This window comes from Aulonocara stuartgranti, assembly GCF_965226115.1.
Source record: "Aulonocara stuartgranti genome assembly, chromosome: 12".
Classification (NCBI taxonomy): Eukaryota; Metazoa; Chordata; class Actinopteri; order Cichliformes; family Cichlidae; genus Aulonocara; species Aulonocara stuartgranti.
Genome location: NC_138948.1, coordinates 39,129,652 through 39,151,111, shown reverse-complemented (window position 1 = coordinate 39,151,111; position 21,460 = coordinate 39,129,652). Strand labels below are relative to the sequence as shown.

The following is a 21,460-nucleotide window of genomic DNA, read 5'->3' as shown; positions in this document are numbered from 1 at the left end:
GTGTGGCAGTCCGTGAGCAGGAAGTCCGTGGGGATAGCGAATAGGCCAGATGATGCACCGAGTGATCCAGTTGAGCCGGAGGACAGGCAGGTGGCAGACGCCGAGTAGAAACCACTGTGGGGGTGACTAACGGACTGGCGTGGAACATCCGTCAGCGCCGGGTTAAGTAGATCTTCGTGTAGTCACCGTGATGGAGAGCAGGTGCGCCAGTGATGGCCCAGCCCGGGGGTGTGGCTACCCGAGCATCACGCATTCCACAGACACAGGACCACGGACCATGACAACATTATTATTATTAAGGAGTTTCTATTACTGAATGATCCTATTAACGATTGTCATTGGCTTCACTCTGAGAGTCACTACTAAGCAGCATATTAATGATGCTACATTTGTGCACATTAATTGGATACAATGTGGTCAAATGTCTGTGTTTGTTGTATCTCCCCTGTCTGTTGTGATCAGTGCTGGGGTCGTCATGTGTTACACACATTACACAACACTGTTCTTCAAAGTAACGCAGTGTGTTACTTAATTACTACCAGGAGAAAATAATTCATTATGCTACTTGTTATAATAGTGTTGCATTTCTCCATAAGATGACCTGAAACACATTTAAATCCAAGGCTACAGTCCTACACAACAGCCTGTAACGTTGAGTTGTGTTGCGTGGTGGAGCGGAGGCGGCAAAACACCTAGCAGGCTAATCGGAAGAACACACACTCACGCTGGCATCGATAATCCACGGTGGTTCTTTAATACGCCTTCTTCAACAACCATATAAAAGCCCGGCTGAACGGCTGCGGCTCAACAACATAACGCCCAGCGTTCATACAACCCAAGCGTTGCAAATAAAACAAAAAAAGGTCTGGAGAAGAAAACATAAATCTGTCCCTCGTTAAGCACAAGCGTGAAGGCACGTGTCCTCATAATCCCGGAGCGAGAGAGAGAGACCAGTGGCACACACTGATGACACCATCAACCCTCGACTTGGGTGTCTTAAAGGGACACCACACCATAGTGGCTGTTACAAGCCCTGCCCTAATGAGGACACACACATGATTTTTCTCTCAGTATTTAGGTATGAACAAACACAAAGCAAAGATGAAAATCAGAACAAACTTTATCACCACAGTGACTCTAACTTAGAAAGAAGAACAGGTCGAAACAGAGGCTGCAGTCCAACTGCTCACCTGTTTGTCACCTGTTGAAGTTCAGGCTCTGGCTGCTGGGGTAGGGTCAGCATTCGCCCACTCTAACATCACTTGGCTAGCTTAGCATTAGCATGGCGTCTGTGCAGATAGATGCAGCTTGCACTTTACCGTCGCGTTCTCGTCCTTTTATGTAGTAAAATAACGTCCATATCCATGCTGTAGACTGCAACAGACTGAAACCAGCTGATTGTAGCTCGAGTGCATGTCACACTGATAAGCAGACTAACTGTTAACCCGAACTGAACTACTGCGACTCAGCTCTGCAAAACTGAGTCTCATCCCTACTGTTTATACAAGATATTTGGACATTATTAGTGTTTTAGCAGTAATAACTCACTATTTACCACAGACGTCATCATTTTCTTATTGCTGATCAAGCACCTCTGTGCTGTCAGGTGAAAGCAACACCATACAGCAAAAAATAACGAATAATATGTAATTATTATCAAGTTGACCTATTCCTGTTGGTGCCAGGACACCACTCTGGTTTGTTTGGGCCCATCCTGAGCCCTGGTGATATTTCGCAGTACAATAGTTGCTTTGCAGGCTGTAATGCTGCACTGTGACAGGCCAACAACACCATTTATAAGATCATGTTGGCAGTTGTTTTACACTGAAGTAGTTGTTCATCTTGAACAAGTTGTATAATATGCAACAGTCCATGTTTGTGGGCATTTCTGTTCTTCTGAACTCTCCATACAGAGTTTTGTGTAAAAACTGATCATTTCCTACAAACATGACTATGACATCATAACAGATGAGAGTAGCAACTGAGTGCCAGCACGGGGAAAAGCTGAGAGCTGTCACAGCATCATCAGACATGATGCCTCTCACTGGAAGCTAGTTAGGAAAGATTTACATTTCTTAGAAAAGCCTGTTGTTCACATTGGTTATTGATGTTTTTGTGTAGCCACACATGAAACATGGAGGAGCGTTCAGCTCTGCCCACTGCTCGGCTGTTGAATCCCATAAAATATCTCAAACTCATGTCTTGCTATCAAGTACCCTTAGCCTCTCGTCACCATTTAAAGTTTATCACAGGCAACTCTGTATGACACCGGCGCAGCTACTCTGATATGGTTCCACTTCCTCAGGGCTGTCATGACCACAGCAGCGGTGCCAACAACCTGCTTATCAGTATTTTAGCCTCGCGCTTTAAGCACATATCACATGGGTTCAAATGTGTTGAGTGAGTCCCTGGATTGATTACTGGGTGGCCCTATGATTTGCTGCGCTTCATTACCATGCTTTATTTACCAACAGTAATCCCACTGGTTTAAATGGTTTTGGCTTACTTTACTTTCCATTGGCAGTTTTTAATGGCTCCATGCAAAAACACCTCTGGACACACTCGCAGAGAAGAAGCTGTGTGACACAGTGATGAGCAGTGAAACACAGTGATACAGCAGCAAACAGAGCAATCGTGTAGAAATGACAGCATACACGATGCTAGTTGGCTGGTGTGGTTCAAGGTGAGTTGGAAATGTTCCTGGAGAGAAGAAGGAGTCCAGATTGTCAAGTGAGAAGCAACAAAACCATTAGACACGAGATGATGGACCATGCAGACAGCATGCAGGATGTTATGTAAGTCTGTCTAAGCAGTGGAGGCAGTGGGCGGGGTGAGGACAAACAAACACACACATGCCTATCACCTCCGATAGCTTGTGCTACACGAGGGATGTTTGCTTGGATCTGAAAAGGAACAGGCTGAAAAATCGCACATGTTTTCAGAGCTGTGAGGAATCACTGCAGAAGCAGCAGAGCTATATCTGACAGGGTTTCTCTCAGTTACAGGACAGCTTCCTTCTGTATTCATCTTAATTTTCTAAAAACACCAGAGATCTTTAAAAATCTGGGATTATGATTGGATACATTATTATAGATGTTACATTATTTACTGTAGATAGTGCCATGCAAAAGTATTCGACCTCTTTCTGATTGCTTAGTTTGTTGCATATTTATCACACATGATTCAGATGAAACAAATTTTAATAAGATAACATTGTTGGTTTTTAATAATGATTTCACTGTAAGATTAAACATATCAGATGGACTTTGAATAGGCCACTAAAAAACCTGTTTCTTAAAAACTATTCAGAGGAAGACACTCTGTGTGTGCTGCTGCAGGACATGAGTGAGCAAACTGACATTGTCCTAGAATTCATGGTTCCACTAATTACATCCAGATCCTGAAGCATGAAAGCAACCCCCGACCATCACACCACCACCACCATGTTGGACTGTTGGTGTGATGTTCCTGTTATGAAATGCTGTCTTAGTTTTACATCAGCAGTGATGTCCACAGACTATTTCCTCCAAAAATAATCAAACATCATCGTGAGATGAGCCGGCGTTTCTCCTGGAAATCGCCCGTCGATGCCGTTTCGCTGTCTCTTTCTTATTGTTGAATCACAGGCTTTGACATTAAAGGGGTGTGGCTAAGGAAATTAATAATGATAATGGATTGGATTTATATAGCGCTTTTCAAGGCACCCAAAGCGCTTTACAATTCCACTATTCATTCACTCTCACATTCACACACTGGTGGAGGCAGCTACAGTTGTAGCCACAGCTGCCCTGGGGCAGACTGACAGAAGCGAGGCTGCCATATCGCACCATCGGCCCCTCTGGCCAACACCAGTAGGCAAGTAGGGTAAATTGTCTTGCCCACGGACACAACGACCAGGACAGAGAGCCCGAAAATCGAACCTGCGACCTTCCGGTTACAGATGCGCTTCCCAACCCCCTGAGCCACGGTCGCCCCAAATTAAACCCAGGTCTTAAAAAATGATGTGGTTGATCACATGACTCATGATTTATCAAATTGGGGCTTAGGGCTGTTCGATATAACGATATATATCGGATGACGATATAAAAACGTCTATCGTTTCATTTTACCCTATCGTTTGTTTCGTGGTGTCGCAAAATAAACTGTTTACTGCAATATTTGTTCATGGTTCTGATGTCGCTGTAGTTATTATTAGTTTCTTAAAGTTCTCTCTTTGTCTTATATTTAATATAACCACACTACGATGGACAAGCGCCTGTTTTTATGCGTTGTCGTTAGCAACAACGACAGTAACACCATCGCCTGTCCGCTTGTTTTCCACATAAACCTTTCACAATAAAGCTCAAGATCCTGTTGAGACTTTTCAAAATAAACTGAATCACGTGAAAGAATATGCAGAGAGTTTACGGATGAGAAGCAAAAAAGAGCCACCAGGTGCTAAAAAATAAACCTTAGACTCAAACGTTAGAACAGGCTTCTCCCCGCAGCACGCCGTGTAAGAAATACTCACGCAGCAGTTACAACTTATGTCTAAAATGTGTCGTTTCATGCATCGGTATGATAGATACTCGAGATCCAGATACACGACGCCCAGCTGGAAACACTTCAGCTGCCCGAGATTCACAGAATTTACAGAAAATGTTACATTTTTGTGATTTATATCGTTATCGGACGATAGATGTTTTACAGCGGGATATGAGATTTTGGTCATATCGCACAGCCCTATTGGGGCAATTACTTTTTTTAATACACAGGACCAGGTGGGTTTTTTAAATCATCATTTAAAAACTGCATTTTAAATTTGTCTAATATTAAATTTGTTTGATGATATGAAACATGGAAGTTTGAGAAATGTGCAAAAAAGTGAAAATGCTTTTCATTGTATTGTCTAGTATCATTTCTGAAGCACTGCCTTTTGTTATGTGAATAGTGTAGTAAGAGAACAGGACAGAACAGTGAATAAGAGAAAACATCTCTCACAGCTTCAGGTTGCTTATTGTGTCTGATAAAACATTTAGTTGATTCAGTGAGCTGTCAGTTAATCCCTGTGCATGAGCAGATCGTGCTGCTTTTGGTAATAATGCCATTTATTGCGTGTACTGAGAGGCTGCTGTGGAGGAGGAGATTAAAAGAGCCACAACACTGACCGAGTTCAGACTGCTGAAGCTGAAATGGGCTGAAACGTGAAACTTGGATAGTTGTTAATGTACAGACTGTGAATACTAGTGTGACAGTGCAGGTATATACTTGTACTTACATTTGCTGGCAGTGGCTAATTTAGCCCATTACGATTGTTGCATTCACTGAAATCTGCTGTAGAGGAGGACTATGAGTGCATGTACAAACTGATATGTCAGATAAATGCAGGCTTGTGAAGGGCACGTCAGTGTAGGGCTCATTGGTTTCATCAACTGAAACTCGCTGGCTTTCATACAGAACACAAACCATATATAGTCTACACCGAGCTATGAATGATGGTTAGCTGTCAGCCAAATCCAGTGACGATGAGCTAAAGTCAAGACTTATTTCAGCTGTCATTAAGCACACTGTAGACACCGTCTAATTAAAGAGTAAGGAAAGCTGCTTTACCTTCCATGTCACTGATGCTTCGCAGCAGCTCGTCAGTGTCCAGGGGTTTGTCATCAGTTAACACATAGCTTTCAATGTTATAGTTACTCATCAGATGGTATACTCCTTCTAACGTGAAGTAGCAGTTCCGCTGCTCCCGGTCGTCCTCGAAGACCAGCAGAGCGCTCCTCCAGGAGAAGTGTTCAAACATCGCCGTGAAAGTCTCTGCCATTTTCACGTATGGCGGGGCGATGCGAGTCAGGTGGGAGTATTCTTTGTTCTTGTTCGCGAAACCTGTGGCCAGGGCACCTGCCGAGATCACCGGGATGTTCCAGTGGGACGCCAGCCTTACCACTGCCGCAGCCTCGTACTCGCACACAGGACCCAGGATCAGGTCGGGCTTCTGTCCGCAAGACCTGTCCGCCAATGTGAAGAAAGCATCATAGAGGCAGTCGGAGTTTTCAAACTGGATGTTGAAGTTGAACCCGGAGTACTGACCCCCGTCTGCCTTCAGCCTCTTTTGTGCGTAACGGATCGCCGGTGCGACTCGTTCATATGAAAAAAGATAAGAATTATTTTGTGGCAAAAATACCAAAACATCTAAGTCCTCGGTCATGGTGTTTGTCATAACTGGGCTCAGGGCTACCAAGAAATAGACACATAGTGTTCTCAAATGTGGCATGGTAGCACTTCCTCTTCAAGACAGACAGCCAAAGACTTTTAGAGAAATATTCTTCCAATGTTCCTTCCCTCAAGTTGGCTCTCGGCAGCGCACATAGAGCTGCAAACAGAAAGCCCTCTGTCGTTAGTAAATGCCTTAATAGTAAATAACTGTATTTGTCTTTTGGAGAAGCCAATCTACCAGAATGGGTGTGTTTTATTCTGCATTTAGAGTCGCTTCCCAAGCTCCTGAACCTGTTCAAACTATTTTCTCAACAGTTGATCGTGCCAGGCTCGGAAATTCTTCCAGCTCAGTCAACAGCCATCATACACGCTGGCTCCGGCCTGGAGTTTAGAAGCGTCTTTTCAGGATTATTCATGCGTCATCGGAGCGCTGCCCACCTCCTTCTTAAAGCTACACCGCTCCCGAGCGCACAATGAGCCACTTCAACGTAGCGTGACTTAATGCGCTCCAGTTAATGCAGATGACGCTCTTTACTTTTTGTTGATCGAGCTCTAACCATCTGTAACACAGCTATAGATCATTTATTTAGACAGGGTTTAATTAACAACAACACAAGCCATCAAACTGCAGGTGTGCATGGACTCTGCAGTGACCAAGATCTCTGTATAGACATTTTCAGCATTAGTAGCAAATAAGTCGAAAGACTGGTGGAAAAATGTGACCAAAAATTAAAATTGTGATGTTGATGGTATACAAACGATTTAAATGAAGCCCTAAGTTCTTTATTTTTTTAAACCTTGGGAGTGAACTGGCAAAGAAATCATTTTAATCTCAGCAATGCATGCTGACACTGCCGACAAGCCTCTGGCAAAAACACCGTAAACAACAGTATAAACGACATATTACAAGTCATGTCTGTGAGAAACAGGAAGAAACCCAGCAAAGATCTGAGAGATGCATCCGACCCTCCAGTGGATCCATCTAACGTCACCGAGGCCTCATCAGAAATGGTCCCAGTCAAAGTGTGGTTGTCAAGAAGCCATTCTTAATGATACAGGGAGGAAAGGCTGAGGTGTGCCAAATTACTCCAGAGCAAGAAAAAACAAGATAAGGACAAACATAAAGCAGAGATGTGTTTCTGTCAGAGGGGTTAATGTGTGGAAGAGTTATGACAGTGATTTCAAAAGATCTAGTTCATTTTCCTTGTTTAAAAACATGTTTAAAAATAGAGCCATAATAATACTGAAACTCTTTTTTGTTTTGCTTTGATTATTGAAATGTGATTTATTATCTAAGGTGGAAGGTTTTTGTTTTGATTTTTGTTTGTTTTACTCTTTTGCTTCGAGCCCTGTGTATATGAGCTGCACGCTAAATGAGCTTTTGTTAAAAGGCTTGGCGTAATAAGCATCTTTTGATTAGCCTTGCCTCGTGCTTTCTTGCTTTGTGGTAGATCTTAATTCTGTATTCATTGATCTATTTGAATGCTAATCAAATAAAAACACATTTTAAAAAATCACTGGAAGGCCGCATGGAGTGGTGAATCCAGATTAGCCTTTTTGGATCCAAATCGCCATCAGTATGTTCAGAGGAGCTCAGGATGGAGCTACCACAGTGAGGGTCTACAGTCATCTGTGGAAAACAGTGGAGGCTCAGTCGTGGTTTGGGGCTGGGTTTCAAAGCCTCTGATTGGACAGTGATCCCAAAGATGCTATCAATGCAGTAACAGCATATCAAGGTAGAAAACACACAACAGAACATTATCAGTAATAGACTGGCCTGGTCCAGATCTCAAAATCATTGAATCAGTGTGCGATCATCTTGACAGAAAAGCTTTGAACGTCCTTCAAGAAGCCTCGAAAACTATTCCTGGAGACGACTTGGAGAAATTACAAGAAAGCTGCCAGAGAGAGTTCAGTCTGTGTTGAAGAATGACTGCAGCCATCCCCACAATGATTTGCCATTTTCCATTGTAGTGGTGAAGCCGTATGAAACAGATAAATTGTAAATAAAATAGTAGACAGGTAGAACAAGTGTGTGCACAGTGATGGAGTTCACGGCCTGTAGTAACAGCAGAGAGATCCAAGCGAACAGAGTGAGCGACTCCTGTGAATGAATAAACAAAGCAAACCAAAAAGCTTCAGCTTATAACCTCTGCACTTATCATGGCTCATTAACGTGTCACTAATGACCCGCCCGCTGACGCTGTCTAAAGACACCTTTTGTTTGCTGGCATTCAGACTGCAGTCTGCTGACGTTAGTGCTGATGCTTTCCACAGATTTTGCAACATTTAAAATCATTACATGGAAAATGATGTGAAAAGCATTATACAGAATGTAAAGAATAATTCTGCACATCTTTATTTATTGTACAAATTATACCAATTAGACCACTGCCTAGAAAAATTATGAAATTATGGTCATTAGGCTCAGCTCAGCACACATGCAATCTCATCTTTTACGTCTGGATTCATGTTTATTTTGAGAAGGCAGTCTGAGCAGACATCCTGCTGAACCTGCAGGCTCAGCTGTGCCTGCAGGCTCAGCTGTGCCTCTGCTCTTTTTGTTGTTGATCATTTCTGACATCAGAAATATACAGATGCAGTACTGAGTGCTGTGTGCATTGTGCAAGAAAACGGCCAATTAGATTTCCACGGCTGTGCGTTGATAAGCATGACTGCACTGACTCAGAGCACTGATTCAAGAATATCCAACACCTTCAGGATGAACATGAAAATCAGTTGTGGCCAAGTCCTAATTGCTCACGTGATGTTCCTGAAATGATTTCATGTGATACACATTCTAATTGTTTTATATGTTTTATGTTATATTTACTATTAGTTAAAGGCATCAAAATACAGTATATAGATGACATTTTGCCAGTGATCCATTGCACAGTTACACAGCCTGACCTCAGCGGTCTGCTTCATTAGTCTGGCCATAAATGTCTTTAAGATAAATAGATTAAAACAACTAAAGCTTGCTTTCCCGTGTTTTTCACATGCTGTCATAGCACTGATGTACTGAAGCAACAGTATCTCACACACAGAAGTGTGTGATTTTACTCCCCTCTGCTGGTCTTACACCTGGACACTGAAAATGCAGCCAATTTAAAAAGAAGTGATTTACTGTAACATTTAAATTCAGTGTTCAGAGATGCACTGCTTCACACTGTTGCCTCACAGAAGGCCTTTAGTTCAAGCCAGTTGGTTTTTCTGTGTGGAGTTTCATATGTACTCGATGTGCCTGCATTGGTGGTGGGTGTACTTTGGCAGAGAGAGAACTCCAAGGATCAGACAATCCCACTTCACAATGACGGGTTGGAGGAATTCCTTTTTAACTGGGAGAGAGTAGACAAAAGTAGACACGACGTGCAGCACTGGCATATAAAGGCAATGGTACTGAAATGAGGTTAGTGGGGGAAAAATGCTCAGTGCATCATGGGAAGTCTCCCACAGCCTGAGCCTCAGCCTGTGCTCTGAGACCAAACTGCTGGGATATACACCTACAGGGGGAAATAGTACCATCACAGTGGCTACGTCCACACTGGCCTGGATACATACGAAAACGGCATTTTCGTCTGAAAGCGCTCCGCGTCCACACTAGTGTTTTCAGTTGTTTTCAGAGTTGTGCGTCCACATTGAAACGGCCAGAAAACACTTATGTTCCAGTCTTACGCATGCATGAAACGCAAGAAGATTCGACCGGCCTCATTTCTGTCTGCCGCTTATTTACTTTCCTGAGTTTTTTAAATGGACTCACAATGAGGTGGAGTTGTTGCTGCGAGTAACACAAAAGTACAAAGTTGCAAAAGCGAGTGAGAAAAGCTCACTGGAGCAGACTGATATTAATCTTTAATAGGGCTGTCAGACAAAACAACTGCTGTATAATGCCCTCCGCTATCTTTGTTTAATTGGTCACATGACTGCATCACATGACTAACATGCGTCTCCGTCTGTCTCCGTTTTCACTGTCCACACTGCAACGCGAAAGCACCGTCTTCAAATGTATTTGTTTTCGAGAGCGTTTTCCAAACGCTGCGTTTTCGGGGAAAACACCGTCTCAGTGTGGACGGGAGGCCAAAACGGAGAGAAAACGATGTGTTTTCAAACAAAAATGTATTAGTGTGGACGCAGCCTGTATCTGAATCAGCATGCTTTATTAATCCCTGGGAAAGTACGTGGTTACAGTTGCTCCAGACAGTAACTGTAACAGACTGAACATTAAATAATACAATATATTACATAGTTACAAAATATAAGAAATAGCTCTAATACATACAAATAGTTCAATTATAAATATCAAGAATATTACAGAGATATATAAGAATGGCATTTCGATGAAATAACTTCCTGTGTCGCCAAAAGTTGATTCGGTTCACCTGGACATAGCGTTTTGTGGGAGAAACGTTTTGTCATCATCAGGTGACGTCTTCAGTCTCAGCTGACTGCAGGTTTCAACCTTATAAACAGGACATTTGCATTTGACTGAAACCAGCCGTGAAGGAACAATGGGCTGGGAGGGCAGTTCCTTCATCATAATTACGCAAATTCTCATGACCACTGATCAACAACTACTGATCAATGGTCATGAGTCCCATTCACAGAGAGTTGGGGAATGGCTGCAATCACAGCATTGTAAGATGGTGACAGATGGACCCTTAGGCCCCTCCTCCATTCAGAGATGGTCTTTCCCTTTTCACGTAAATGGCCTCCTTGACTCGGCGCTCAAACCAGCATTCCTCCCTGTCCAGGATGTGTACATGTGGTCTTCCTGTCAGGTAATTAACAATCCAGGACACGGGAGAAGCATCCACCTGCATCGCTGTTAACTCATCACCCAGGAGGATCGGCCTGATGGTGTTAAAAGCACTGGAAAAGTCAAAAAACACGACCCTCACAGTGCTCGTCGGCTGGTCCAGGTGGGTGTAGGCACGATTGAGCAATAGATGATGGCGTCCTCAGCTCTGAGGTGGGGCGGGTAAGCGAATTGAAGGGGATCCTGATGTGGTCTGCCAATGGGTCAGAGCTGGTCCAGGATGAGTCTTTCCAGGGTCTTCATGATGTGGGAGGTCAGGGGCACAGGTCTGTAATCCTGGGGGCCACCGGGACGTGGCGTCTTCGGTACAGGGACGAGGCATGATGTCATTGGGACCCCCTGCAGACTCAGACTCAGCATAAACAGTTTAAGATAAGATAAGATAAGATAACCTTTATTAGTCCCACACGTGGGAAATTTGTTTTGTCACAGCAGGAAGTGGACAGTGCAAAAGTTATGAGGCAAAAATTAGAATACAATAAGAATAAATACAGTACACAGCTGTACAGAATAGAATAAAATACTATATACAGTAGAATAAAATAAAATAAATATACAATAAGATAAAAATAGAATACAAATACAAATACTATATACAACTGAGTAAAAATACAACGATGACAGAAAGGATTATTGCACTTAGTATTATTGCATATGTATGGATGTGTGTGCTTGATCAGTTAAAGTCTTTGTTATGGAGTCTGACAGCAGTGGGGAGGAAAGACCTGCGAAATCTCTCCGTCCCACACCGTGGGTGCCGCAGTCTCCCACTGAAGGAGCTGCTCAGTGCTGTCACAGTCTGCTGCATGGGGTGTATCCACTGAATCAGCTGCTGGAAGAAAAAAGAAGAAACACACAAAAAGAGAACAACACAGCAGGGAGACCACAGCAACAACCGAGATAAGTATAAGTATCAGTAACTAATAAAGTGTGATAAGTAAGGTGTGAAGACCTCTCAGCCCACTCATATGTGTTGTTGCTGTGTGCTGTTTTAAAGTGTGTTTAAAACACAGCAGGGCATGGTGCCTCCCCTGCACCCCAAGGCCCTGCTGTAACCATATCATTGTTCTGTAGTATGTCAGGGTTGTTCCAGATAGGCGTTTGCATGAAGACTCCGTCATTGTTACAAACTCCCACCATGCTGTCACAGAAGAGCTGATGTTGATGCTTTTAAAGCATCATGTCGTTTGATGTTTGAGCTGATAAATGGTCTGAAATCTCTGGATTAGTGCAAAGTTTTACATCTGCCCAGGGCTCATCTAAGAGGGTGTGTTTAAACCATCCTGAGATGAAGCCTGTGGGCTAAGAAGTGTTGTTGAAAGTTAGGCAGATCTAGTCCTTTGTCCTTGGTCCTTTGGGTAGAGATTTCCATGTGGCCAGATCGTCTTTTTCTTTCTCTAAAAGTGGGATGTGGTTTAATTTAGTTAAATCTGCAAGCTTAGGAGAGACATTAAATAATTAATATTTAATATTTCCAGATTGCAGTGGGGTAGAAGAAGAATTATGGAAGGAGAAATTAATCAGAAGAACTGCAGATTTTAACCAGTTTATTGAATAATCTGAAACTCTTGAAAAACAATTTATTAATACAATTACCTCAGAGAGATTGGTTTGTGAGTTTTGGAGAAAAAGCAACACATTATCTGCACAGAGACTGACTTTATGTTCTACATTCTTGCATCTGATGCCTTTCATTACTGCAGCCTGTCTAACTGCTGCTGCTAGTGGTTGGATAAAAACTGCAAACAGTGAAGGGGAGAGTGGGCATCCCTGCCTGGAGCCCCTCAGGAGACAGAAGCTGGAGGATGTTTGGTCGTTTGTTCTGACACGAGCTGTTGTTATATTTTTAACCAATTAATGAAAGAGGATCCAAAACCAAATTTGTGTAAAGTTGCAAATACAAATTTTCAGTTAACTCTGTCAAACGCTTTTTCTGCATCTAGAGACAATATTGTGGTTTTTACTGCATGAGTAGTCTATTAAATTAAGTAATCTACGTCTGTTTTTTGATGAGTGTCTGCCTTTTATGAAACCAGTTTCATCAGGAGGTATCTTCTTTAATCTCTTTGAGAGAACTTTGCAGATTATTTTGAGGTCTACATTAATAAGGGATATTGGACGATAGCTTGAGGGATATACAGTGTGTTGCTTATTCTTTCAGGGTCATATATTGTGTTCCCAGATAAATCTTTAACAGCACATATACTTGTTTTTTCTTTCTTTATTTTTAGCTGGTTAGCCAGAAATCGACCGGATTTATTACCATGTTCAAAATTCTGCAAGTGAAGTCTTTGTACTAAGAACTGTTTTTTTTATTAATGATTTCATTTAATTCTAGTTTTGTTTTGCGTGTTTTGTTCAGTATTTCCTGATCTTGACACGTAGGCTTCTTGTAAATATTTGATGGTTTTTCTAGTAGGGCTGGGTATCGTCACTGACTTCTAGAATCGATTCGATTCCGATTCACAAGGTCCCGAATCGATTTGATCCACGATTCGATTCGATTCGGGGAAATTTTGCCTCAGACAGTCAGAAATATTATAATTCAGATCATGCATCAGTACATTTCCATATTTATATATCTATAAAAAGGAAGCTGACACTTTCCAGACTTTATCAAAGGTGTGAGCATCACAGCAGAGGCCTTTGTGTCAAAGTAACTGAGGATAAAACACAGAAAAACATGAAGGTGACTTTCCTGGCCTGGAAAGAAACGAAAGAAAACCATTAATCAACATCTGAACATTACCTGATGTTGCTGAGGTGAAGAAGAGCAGAGTTACAGAGGTTTTAGAGACACAGCTGAGAGTTTTGCAATTTTGCATAATTTTAAAAACTTTAAATTTGTTCAGTATTGAACAGCAGAAATGAGGCTCTCTTTTCGGACGTAAGTAAAAGGAAAAAAAAACAGCGTCCGACAGCCTGTAAACAACGGTAGACTTGTGCGTAACAAGCAAGCGAATAATGCAGAAAACAGATTTTTAAGAAACTGTTCTTGAAGTACAGAGAGAGAGAGAGAGAGAGAGCTGTGCACAAAGTGTGATTTTATCCTGGTGGAAGCAAAACAGCAAAAGTCAGAGTGAATTCATGACGATGTTTATCTGTAGTTTGGATCTTCTTTTGCTGCTGGTTCAGTCAATACCGTTTGGAGAGAAATAAAACCTGCAGCTTCTGAATCAGCGCAAAAAGGGTGTAAACACAAAGCTCGACCCGCCGAAACACCGGAATCAGCGAGCTGTCGCCTTTCAGCCCCGACCGTGTCCGTGCCGTCGGGTGAGAAGGGCGACATCTCACTGATTCTGATCCGCGGCGCTTTGTGTTTACGTCTTTGTGCAGAATCCGTGTTCCTGCTCTCGTTTACTGTTTTAGCTGTTTGGTGGTTGTTGGAAATTTGTGAGGTTTAACCTGAGATTCTGGCGTTTTGGGCAAAAAAAATTATATTAAAAAAGCGATTCTGTATGTATTATTGTAGGGTCTACCTTACAATAACACGCTCCCTGAGGCACCTGTTGTTGTGATTTGGTGCTGTATAAATAAAACTGAATTGAATTCCCAGAGAACAGATGCTGATGTTCCACACAGCTCATTATAGTCTAAATATAAAGTCCACTCTTTAAGCCTTCATCTTTGAGCAGTGATGTATATAAATCCCCAGTTTTTACGTGGTGTAGTATTCTTCTTATGTCTTAGTGTTAGAAATACAGGAGCATGATGGCTAGGGTGAATCTCAGTGTCTAAGATGTCACTGAGCAGTGAGCTGCTGATGGGAAATAATCCAGATGAGAGTAGGAGTGATGGACATGTGAGAAGAAAGACGATTCCTTAATGTCGAGGTGAAGGAGTGCCATGCATCGCAAAGCCCAAAGTCGCTCATGGACTGTTTGATTATATTTGTGGACTGCTGACAGCGCTGAGGTTCTGCTGTGTTTCTTCATTTAGTCCCAGGCTGAGATCACCCCCAAGAACAAGGCTGCAATCTGGAAGAATGAGGGATCATCAACATTTGGGCCAATACATAACTTATTTGTGAAGTATCGATTTTTTAATGATCTAATCATTAAATATATAAATATATTTCACCTTTTAAAAGGACTCCTCCGTGAATCACTCCTCGAACACTTTCAGCCTTGCACTGGATGCTGCAATTGCAGGCTAAATTTCCAGTTGCTCCATTTTAGCTTTTATCTGTGTTTGTTCAAGGTCAAGAGCTAACTTCTTGAAGCTGAACATCTTTAAAACAAAATAACTCATAACTGACTTCAGGAGGCACAGACAGGTCCACTCCCCTCTCATTATACATGGAGAACAGGTGGAGCTGTCTCCACCTTCAGGTTTCTGGGTACCAACATCTCAGCTGATCTCACCTGGACCCACACCTCCATCACCCTGGTGAAGAAGGCCCAGCAGCAGCTGCACGTCCTCCGTGTCCTCAGCAAGAACAACCTGCTGCTGCTGGCCTTCTACCGGAGCATGTGCTCTCCTACTAGCTGGGTGTGCCACAGCTGAGAACAGGACAGCTGCGCAGAGTGTAATTAACACTGACCAAAAAATTTATTGCCTGCCCTCTGCCACCCCTCGAGGCCATCATCAGATCTTCCTGTCTCAGGAAAACCAGGGCCATCACAGGTGACCCCTCGCACCCCACTCAGCACCTGTCTGACCCGCTGGCCTCTGGTTGGCCCCTCACATCAATCACCTCCCACACCAACAGACTCAAAAACAGCTTCTTCCTGTGGGCCATTCAGGCTGCTGACAAACATTTTGTGCACTTTAGCGCCCTCCAATGGTCAATGTCAGAAATAACTGCAAGTGGTTCTGTTAGTCAAACTGTGCAACAGACGAGAAACTCTGTTTTCAAACAAGAAACTGATGCAAAGCATTTTCTTCATCAGTGCAAAGAGTGTCCACAAATAACAGATTCCTTCAGTCGTGTTATCGATAGCAGCATTATTAACATCTTCCCTATCCTCCTTGAAAATTCAGATGGAATTAGTTCTTTTTATTTTTTTACTTTTATTTTTTTTTTACTATTTATGTAAAAAACAAACAAAGCAAAAAAAAAAAACAACCCAAAGATTTTAACATATTTAAAGTATCTCAAGTCTTAGCAGTAAATCATGAATAAAACTCAGATACACATCAACTAAATATTTTGCGTTTTTACCCCTGAAACACTATAAATAGATTCAGTTACAACAGGATAACTTAGAGTCAGTGATGTTCCAGTGTCATTTTTATTATAGTTTATCAGTATTTTAATATCACACCAGGTGCAGGCTGTGTAAAGATGCCCCTGAGACAATCCAGGACACAACAGCAGGGTGCAAGATGCTAGCAGGCAGGGCATACATGGCACGCCATAACTAAGTGGCCGGCATAGTGTACAGGAACATCTGTGCCGAATGGCCTGGAAGTCCCGAGGTCAAAGTAGGTTATGCCTCCTAGAGTGGTGGAGAATGACCGAGCTAAGGTCCTGTAGGACTTCCAGGTACAGACGGACAAACTGGTGATGCCAAACCAACTGGACTGCAGAGGTAGACAATCAAGGGAAAGAGGCTGTATTGATAGGTGAGGCAAGAGAAAAGGAAGGAAAAAGATACACAAGGAAAAGCAACACGAGAAGCTTGAGGTATACCAAGGGCTGAGGAGATGTAGTGGGTGACTATAACAGTGGTCCCAGTGGTAATCGGAGCACTAGGTGCAGTGACTCCCAAGATGACCGAGTGGCTCCAGCAGATCCCAGGAACCACATCAGAGATCTCTGTCCCGAAGAGCGCAGTCCTGGGAACAGCTAAGATACTGCGCAGGACCCTCAAGCTCCCAGGCCTCTGGTAGAGGACCCGAGCTTGAAGGATAAAGACTTCCCAAAAGGCAAATTTTTATATATTTTCTTGTATACATATATACACACACACACATATATATATATATATATATATATATATATATATATATATATATATATATATATATATATATATATGTATAGGGATGGGTACCGGTGTCCGGTGCCATGGTGGCACCGGTTCTGACATAAACGGTAGTAACCAGACCGAAAAGCAGCGCACATTTCGGTGCCTTATTTCGGTGCTTTATTTTCCTGAGATGTCATACACTTTGAATTCTAGCCAATCATTTTACGTTTCCAATGATAGTAGGCGGGTCCAGGTACGTACGTTCTTTTAGAGCAGTGCTACAGATTAAAAATGCCCAAGGCTAAGCGGTCAAAGTCTGGCTGTACTTCACAGCAAAAGATAGAAACTCAGCAGCAACAAGTGCTTTAAGCTGATACTGTGATACTGTCAAAGGAGGTAACACCTCAAATCCGATGAAACACCTGGCGACGTATAGCGTTTTTTTTAAAAGCCGAAAAATGCGCCGTATTTGATAGCTTGCTGCGAGACCTCACACCGAGCACATCTACTGCGGGTGTGGTGCCTGTTATCGGACCCGGAGTTAGCAACATCCCCCAAGAACCCGAAGAGGAGAGTCCTGGCCCCTAGCCCTGCCAGTGTAGCAGAAATGATGAGGATGATGATGCAGCAGCAGCCGTTCTTCTCTGCGTGAGTAGCTTCATGTTGTTCGTGTGTAATTTACGTTGAGTAGGCTAACCGCGTTATTACATTAATGCATGTAAGGTGAACTAGCAAACACCCTCGTAGTTACATGCAGCTGTCTTCTTGTTTGATGGCAGATACTCCCTTCACCCTGGCCAAAAAGGCTAAAATGACCAAAGAAAAAGTGGAAAACAGCTAAACATGAGAGGTTTTTGGACAAAGTTTGTGTTTTTTCCATTGTTTAAGCACTGCTTCCAGCCAAGAGTGATACCATATATGCCCTCTAGCTGTATATACATGTGTATATATATATATACATGTGTATATATATATATACATGTGTATATACATGTGTATATATATATACACATATCTGTGTCCAGCACCGGAAAGATGGCTGCAGCACCGGATGGAGCCATTGTCCATATCGGCTACCTTCATACCCGATACCTGAACTCCTCCATTAATGGCAAAGAGCTCCCTCGTCTTGATGTCCATATAGGTGAATAGGTACAGAGGCATATAGTGTGGATGTATAAGCTGGAATGCTAGAGCCACAGTCACCTGCAAATTTTCTGTCAACATATCAACTTTATTTTAAAAAAGGAATGCCTTACAAATGTATTATTTCTGAGTGTTCAAAAGTTAATTTATTATAAATAAACTGAACTCTTCATTCGAAAAATCATAATTACGTATTATGCACCACAATAGTGTCCAGCCAATTATTAAATACAAAGATATTTTAAAAAGGCTAACCAAAAAGTCCAACCATCAAAATGTATAACTGCTTTTTTTAAACGTATCCGCTTGAACAGTAGAGCCTGTCAGGACTCCGTTTCCTTGTTTTTTACCATCACATTGCTCTGCTTGCGTATGAGGAGCTGGTTAGGCCCTTCATTAGTGGCTTTGATCATTTTCCAGGCATCATGGTGCATGAGTCCCTCCAGAGAACCACCATTGATAGACAGGACTTCATCGCCAACCTCGATAAGTCCGGAAAGCTCTGCAGCTCCTCCTGTGTTAGACATGAACAGCAATTCAGACTCAGATAAAGCTCCTTATTTTACTCTGGTCTACTTATGATCTACACGCTGAAGATATATTCAAATTATAGCTATGATTTGAGAGATGGCCATTCACCTGGCTATAACCAACCTTCCCTGTCAGTGTCTGTCAGATTTAAGCCTCTGATTTCTCCTCTAATATATGCATATCTCACAGACTCTCATTATTTGAATTAAGTCAAAGATTTGTGTTTAAATAAATAATAAAGGTACTTTCACACAGGATACACTGCAATCATTACTTTCAGTGTGGCCGTTCCAAGAAAACACGCATGCAGCTGTCATGGTCACTGAGGTCAAAGTTCAACAAATGTAAAGTTTGATTTTGTTGAACTTTCCAGCATTCCATCTATTCATCCTCTTCTGTTTATCCTTATCATGGTCGCAGGGGGGTGGAGCCTATCCCAGCTATCATAGGGCGAGAGGCAGAGTAAACCCTGGACAGGTGACCAGTCTGTCACAGAAAGACAGACAACCATTCACACGAACATTTACACCTGTGGACAATCTAGAATCACCAGTTAACCCAACCCGACTGACTGCATGTCTGTGGACTGTGGGATGAAGCCGGAGAGAACCCGGGCAAACACGGGGAGAACGTGCACACAGACAACTGAATTCAGGACCTTCCTACTGTGAGGTAACCGTGCTAACCCAAGTGCCACAAATTTTAAGTTATGCAACAAATTTTGACCACAAGAGGAAAATGCTGTGGGGGAAACAAGTTTCCATCCAAACAGAAATGCCAATGCTGTTATAACAGTCACGTTGTTTGATTTAAGGCAGACACAGTGTAAACAGCTTAGATTTTGTGTTTCTCCCAGTAGCACTACAGCTATTAAAGCTCTTAAAGAAATTAGGGGTAAAGAAAATAAACTGATCTCACTGTGATGGCTGTGTTTACTTTCTCTTCTGATGCTCAAACACTGCACTGAAGTCGGCTTCAATCACTAACTTTTACTGAATGAACGAACACAAAGGTAGCGTCCACTCTGTGTCCCACTGATGAAAGTATCTGTGTCTGTGGCTAAAGACCCGGAAAAATATACGTTAAGTTTGTGCAAATGCAAGCAGAACTGCTGCTGTAGCTTCATGATTAAAGTCCTGAGAATTGCAGTGAGTGTGCCCTATCCCCTGATCCCTGCTGTTCATTACAAATGCACCTACAAAATAAGAGAATGACCGTTTTGGGATTTTTTTTTAAGAAAGCATGAATGAAACCAGGAAGGAGTGTACACTGAAACACAGGAGGTGGAACGACTTTAGTCATGTTCCCTGTGATTCACACCAGGCTGAATTTGTTTGCTAAGCTAGTTATCTATGTAGCATTATGTTTATGTTTGAGCCCGAAGGTTTATGTGATAAAATCTTTAACAAACAAGAATCAGTATTCATGTTAACATTATCGTCTGTGACACCAGCAGTTACAAAGACACAGTTTACGTCACATGGAAACCTTGTGTTCATTGTTAACAGCGGCACACACACTGTGACGTCACAGTGTGTGTGCATTTTGTCTGAGAAGAAAAAGTCACCTTTAAAGATGCGTTTGACAGTGAGAGGCCTGTCTCCGTGGCTCAAAGACCTGCCCCCCTCCAGACTGAAGCCCAGTCCAACAGAAGTATTATGAAGCTCCACTGTTACAGCACCATCTGGACTGACATCCACAGCTGAAAGACATCCCACACCAAGAAGGACAGAAGTTAGATATAAACCTAAGAGAGGATGCTGCTGCTGACCGCTGGACTTCAGCTGATTGCAGAAACCACACCACGGGCAGAGCTGTTTGCAAGGTTAATGTTTGTATTTAAAAGGGTCAAATGCTCTGACGAAAGAAGTACTCTAAGTCAGACAGCATCAGAGTGATTTGAAACCGACGTTACAGCCAATGAGAATATTACAGGAAGCTCTGTGTACCCACTGGAGATGGAAACCTACCTCCGCTACGCTCCAAAGACTTCTGGGTAGCCGAGGCTTGTCTGTCAGAGATACACTGCACACTGTCTTTGTCTCTGTGAATGACCACTAAGACCTGGTTGGACTGCTTGGCTTGATGAAGACAGGATCTAGCCTCTGCGTGTGTTTTACCCTCCAGACTGGTGCCATTTATGGATAAAATGCTGTCATCTCTTTGGATTGTACCTTCAAGACCAGCTGCACCTTTCGTGAAGACCCGATGAACCTGAGGACAAAAACATATTAATAATACATATCATTCAGTCATGTATTAAATACATTTATTATGTGTTCATTAAGCAGATGGGTCTCCTGAATTATTGGAGGATCATGGCCTTTACAAAACTGTGAGAGGTCACGGTGAGTTGGTGCAACAGTGACAGTTACTCACTGAGCAATATGTGACTGATTTCAGTCGATCACTGTTGCTCTCAGGTTAACCAGTCCTTTCTGCATCTGCCATGAACTAATTAAGTGCACTGATCAAACACAACATTATGACCACCTGCCTAATATTTTATCAGTCCCCCTTTGCTGCCAAAACAGGGCTGAGCCATCAAGACTCCACTGGACCTGAAGCTGTGCTGTGGCACCAAAATGTTAGCAAAACCTCCTGTAAGTCCTCAAAGGTCCTGTGAGTCCTCAAAGATCCTGTAAGTCCTCAAAGGTCCTGTAAGTCCTCAAAGGTCCTGTAAGTCCTCAAAGGTCCTGTAAGTCCTCAAAGGTCCTGTAAGTCCTCAAAGACCCTGTAAGTCCTCAAAGGTCCTGTAAGTCCTCAAAGATCCTGTAAGTCCTCAAAGATCCTGTAAGTCCTCAAAGGTCCTGTAAGTCCTCAAAGACCCTGTAAGTCCTCAAAGATCCTGTAAGTCCTC

The 21,460-nt window shown here is 42.6% G+C and overlaps 2 protein-coding genes across 9 annotated transcripts in view; both read right to left on the bottom strand.

Annotated features, from left to right (window-relative positions):
• Positions 1 to 6,905, bottom strand: part of npr3 (natriuretic peptide receptor 3) — a 29,591-nt gene extending 22,686 nt beyond the window's left edge. The window contains exon 1 of the mRNA XM_082555327.1: positions 5,590 to 6,905. Within this exon, the coding sequence (XP_082411453.1) occupies positions 5,590 to 6,250 (661 nt within the window). The 5' untranslated portion in view covers positions 6,251 to 6,905. The remainder of the gene's footprint in view (positions 1 to 5,589) is intronic.
• An 11,181-nt stretch (positions 6,906 to 18,086) lies between these two features.
• The window catches only part of pdzd2 (PDZ domain containing 2), a 93,370-nt gene continuing 89,996 nt past the window's right edge, over positions 18,087 to 21,460 (bottom strand). For all 8 annotated transcript variants that reach the window (XM_082555305.1, XM_082555301.1, XM_082555308.1 and 5 more), the window contains 3 exons: positions 20,571 to 20,814; positions 20,168 to 20,302; positions 18,087 to 18,583 (listed from right to left, as the gene is read on the bottom strand). In XM_082555305.1, coding sequence (XP_082411431.1) covers positions 18,393 to 18,583; positions 20,168 to 20,302; positions 20,571 to 20,814 — 570 coding nt within the window. In that variant the 3' untranslated portion in view covers positions 18,087 to 18,392. The remainder of the gene's footprint in view (positions 18,584 to 20,167; positions 20,303 to 20,570; positions 20,815 to 21,460) is intronic.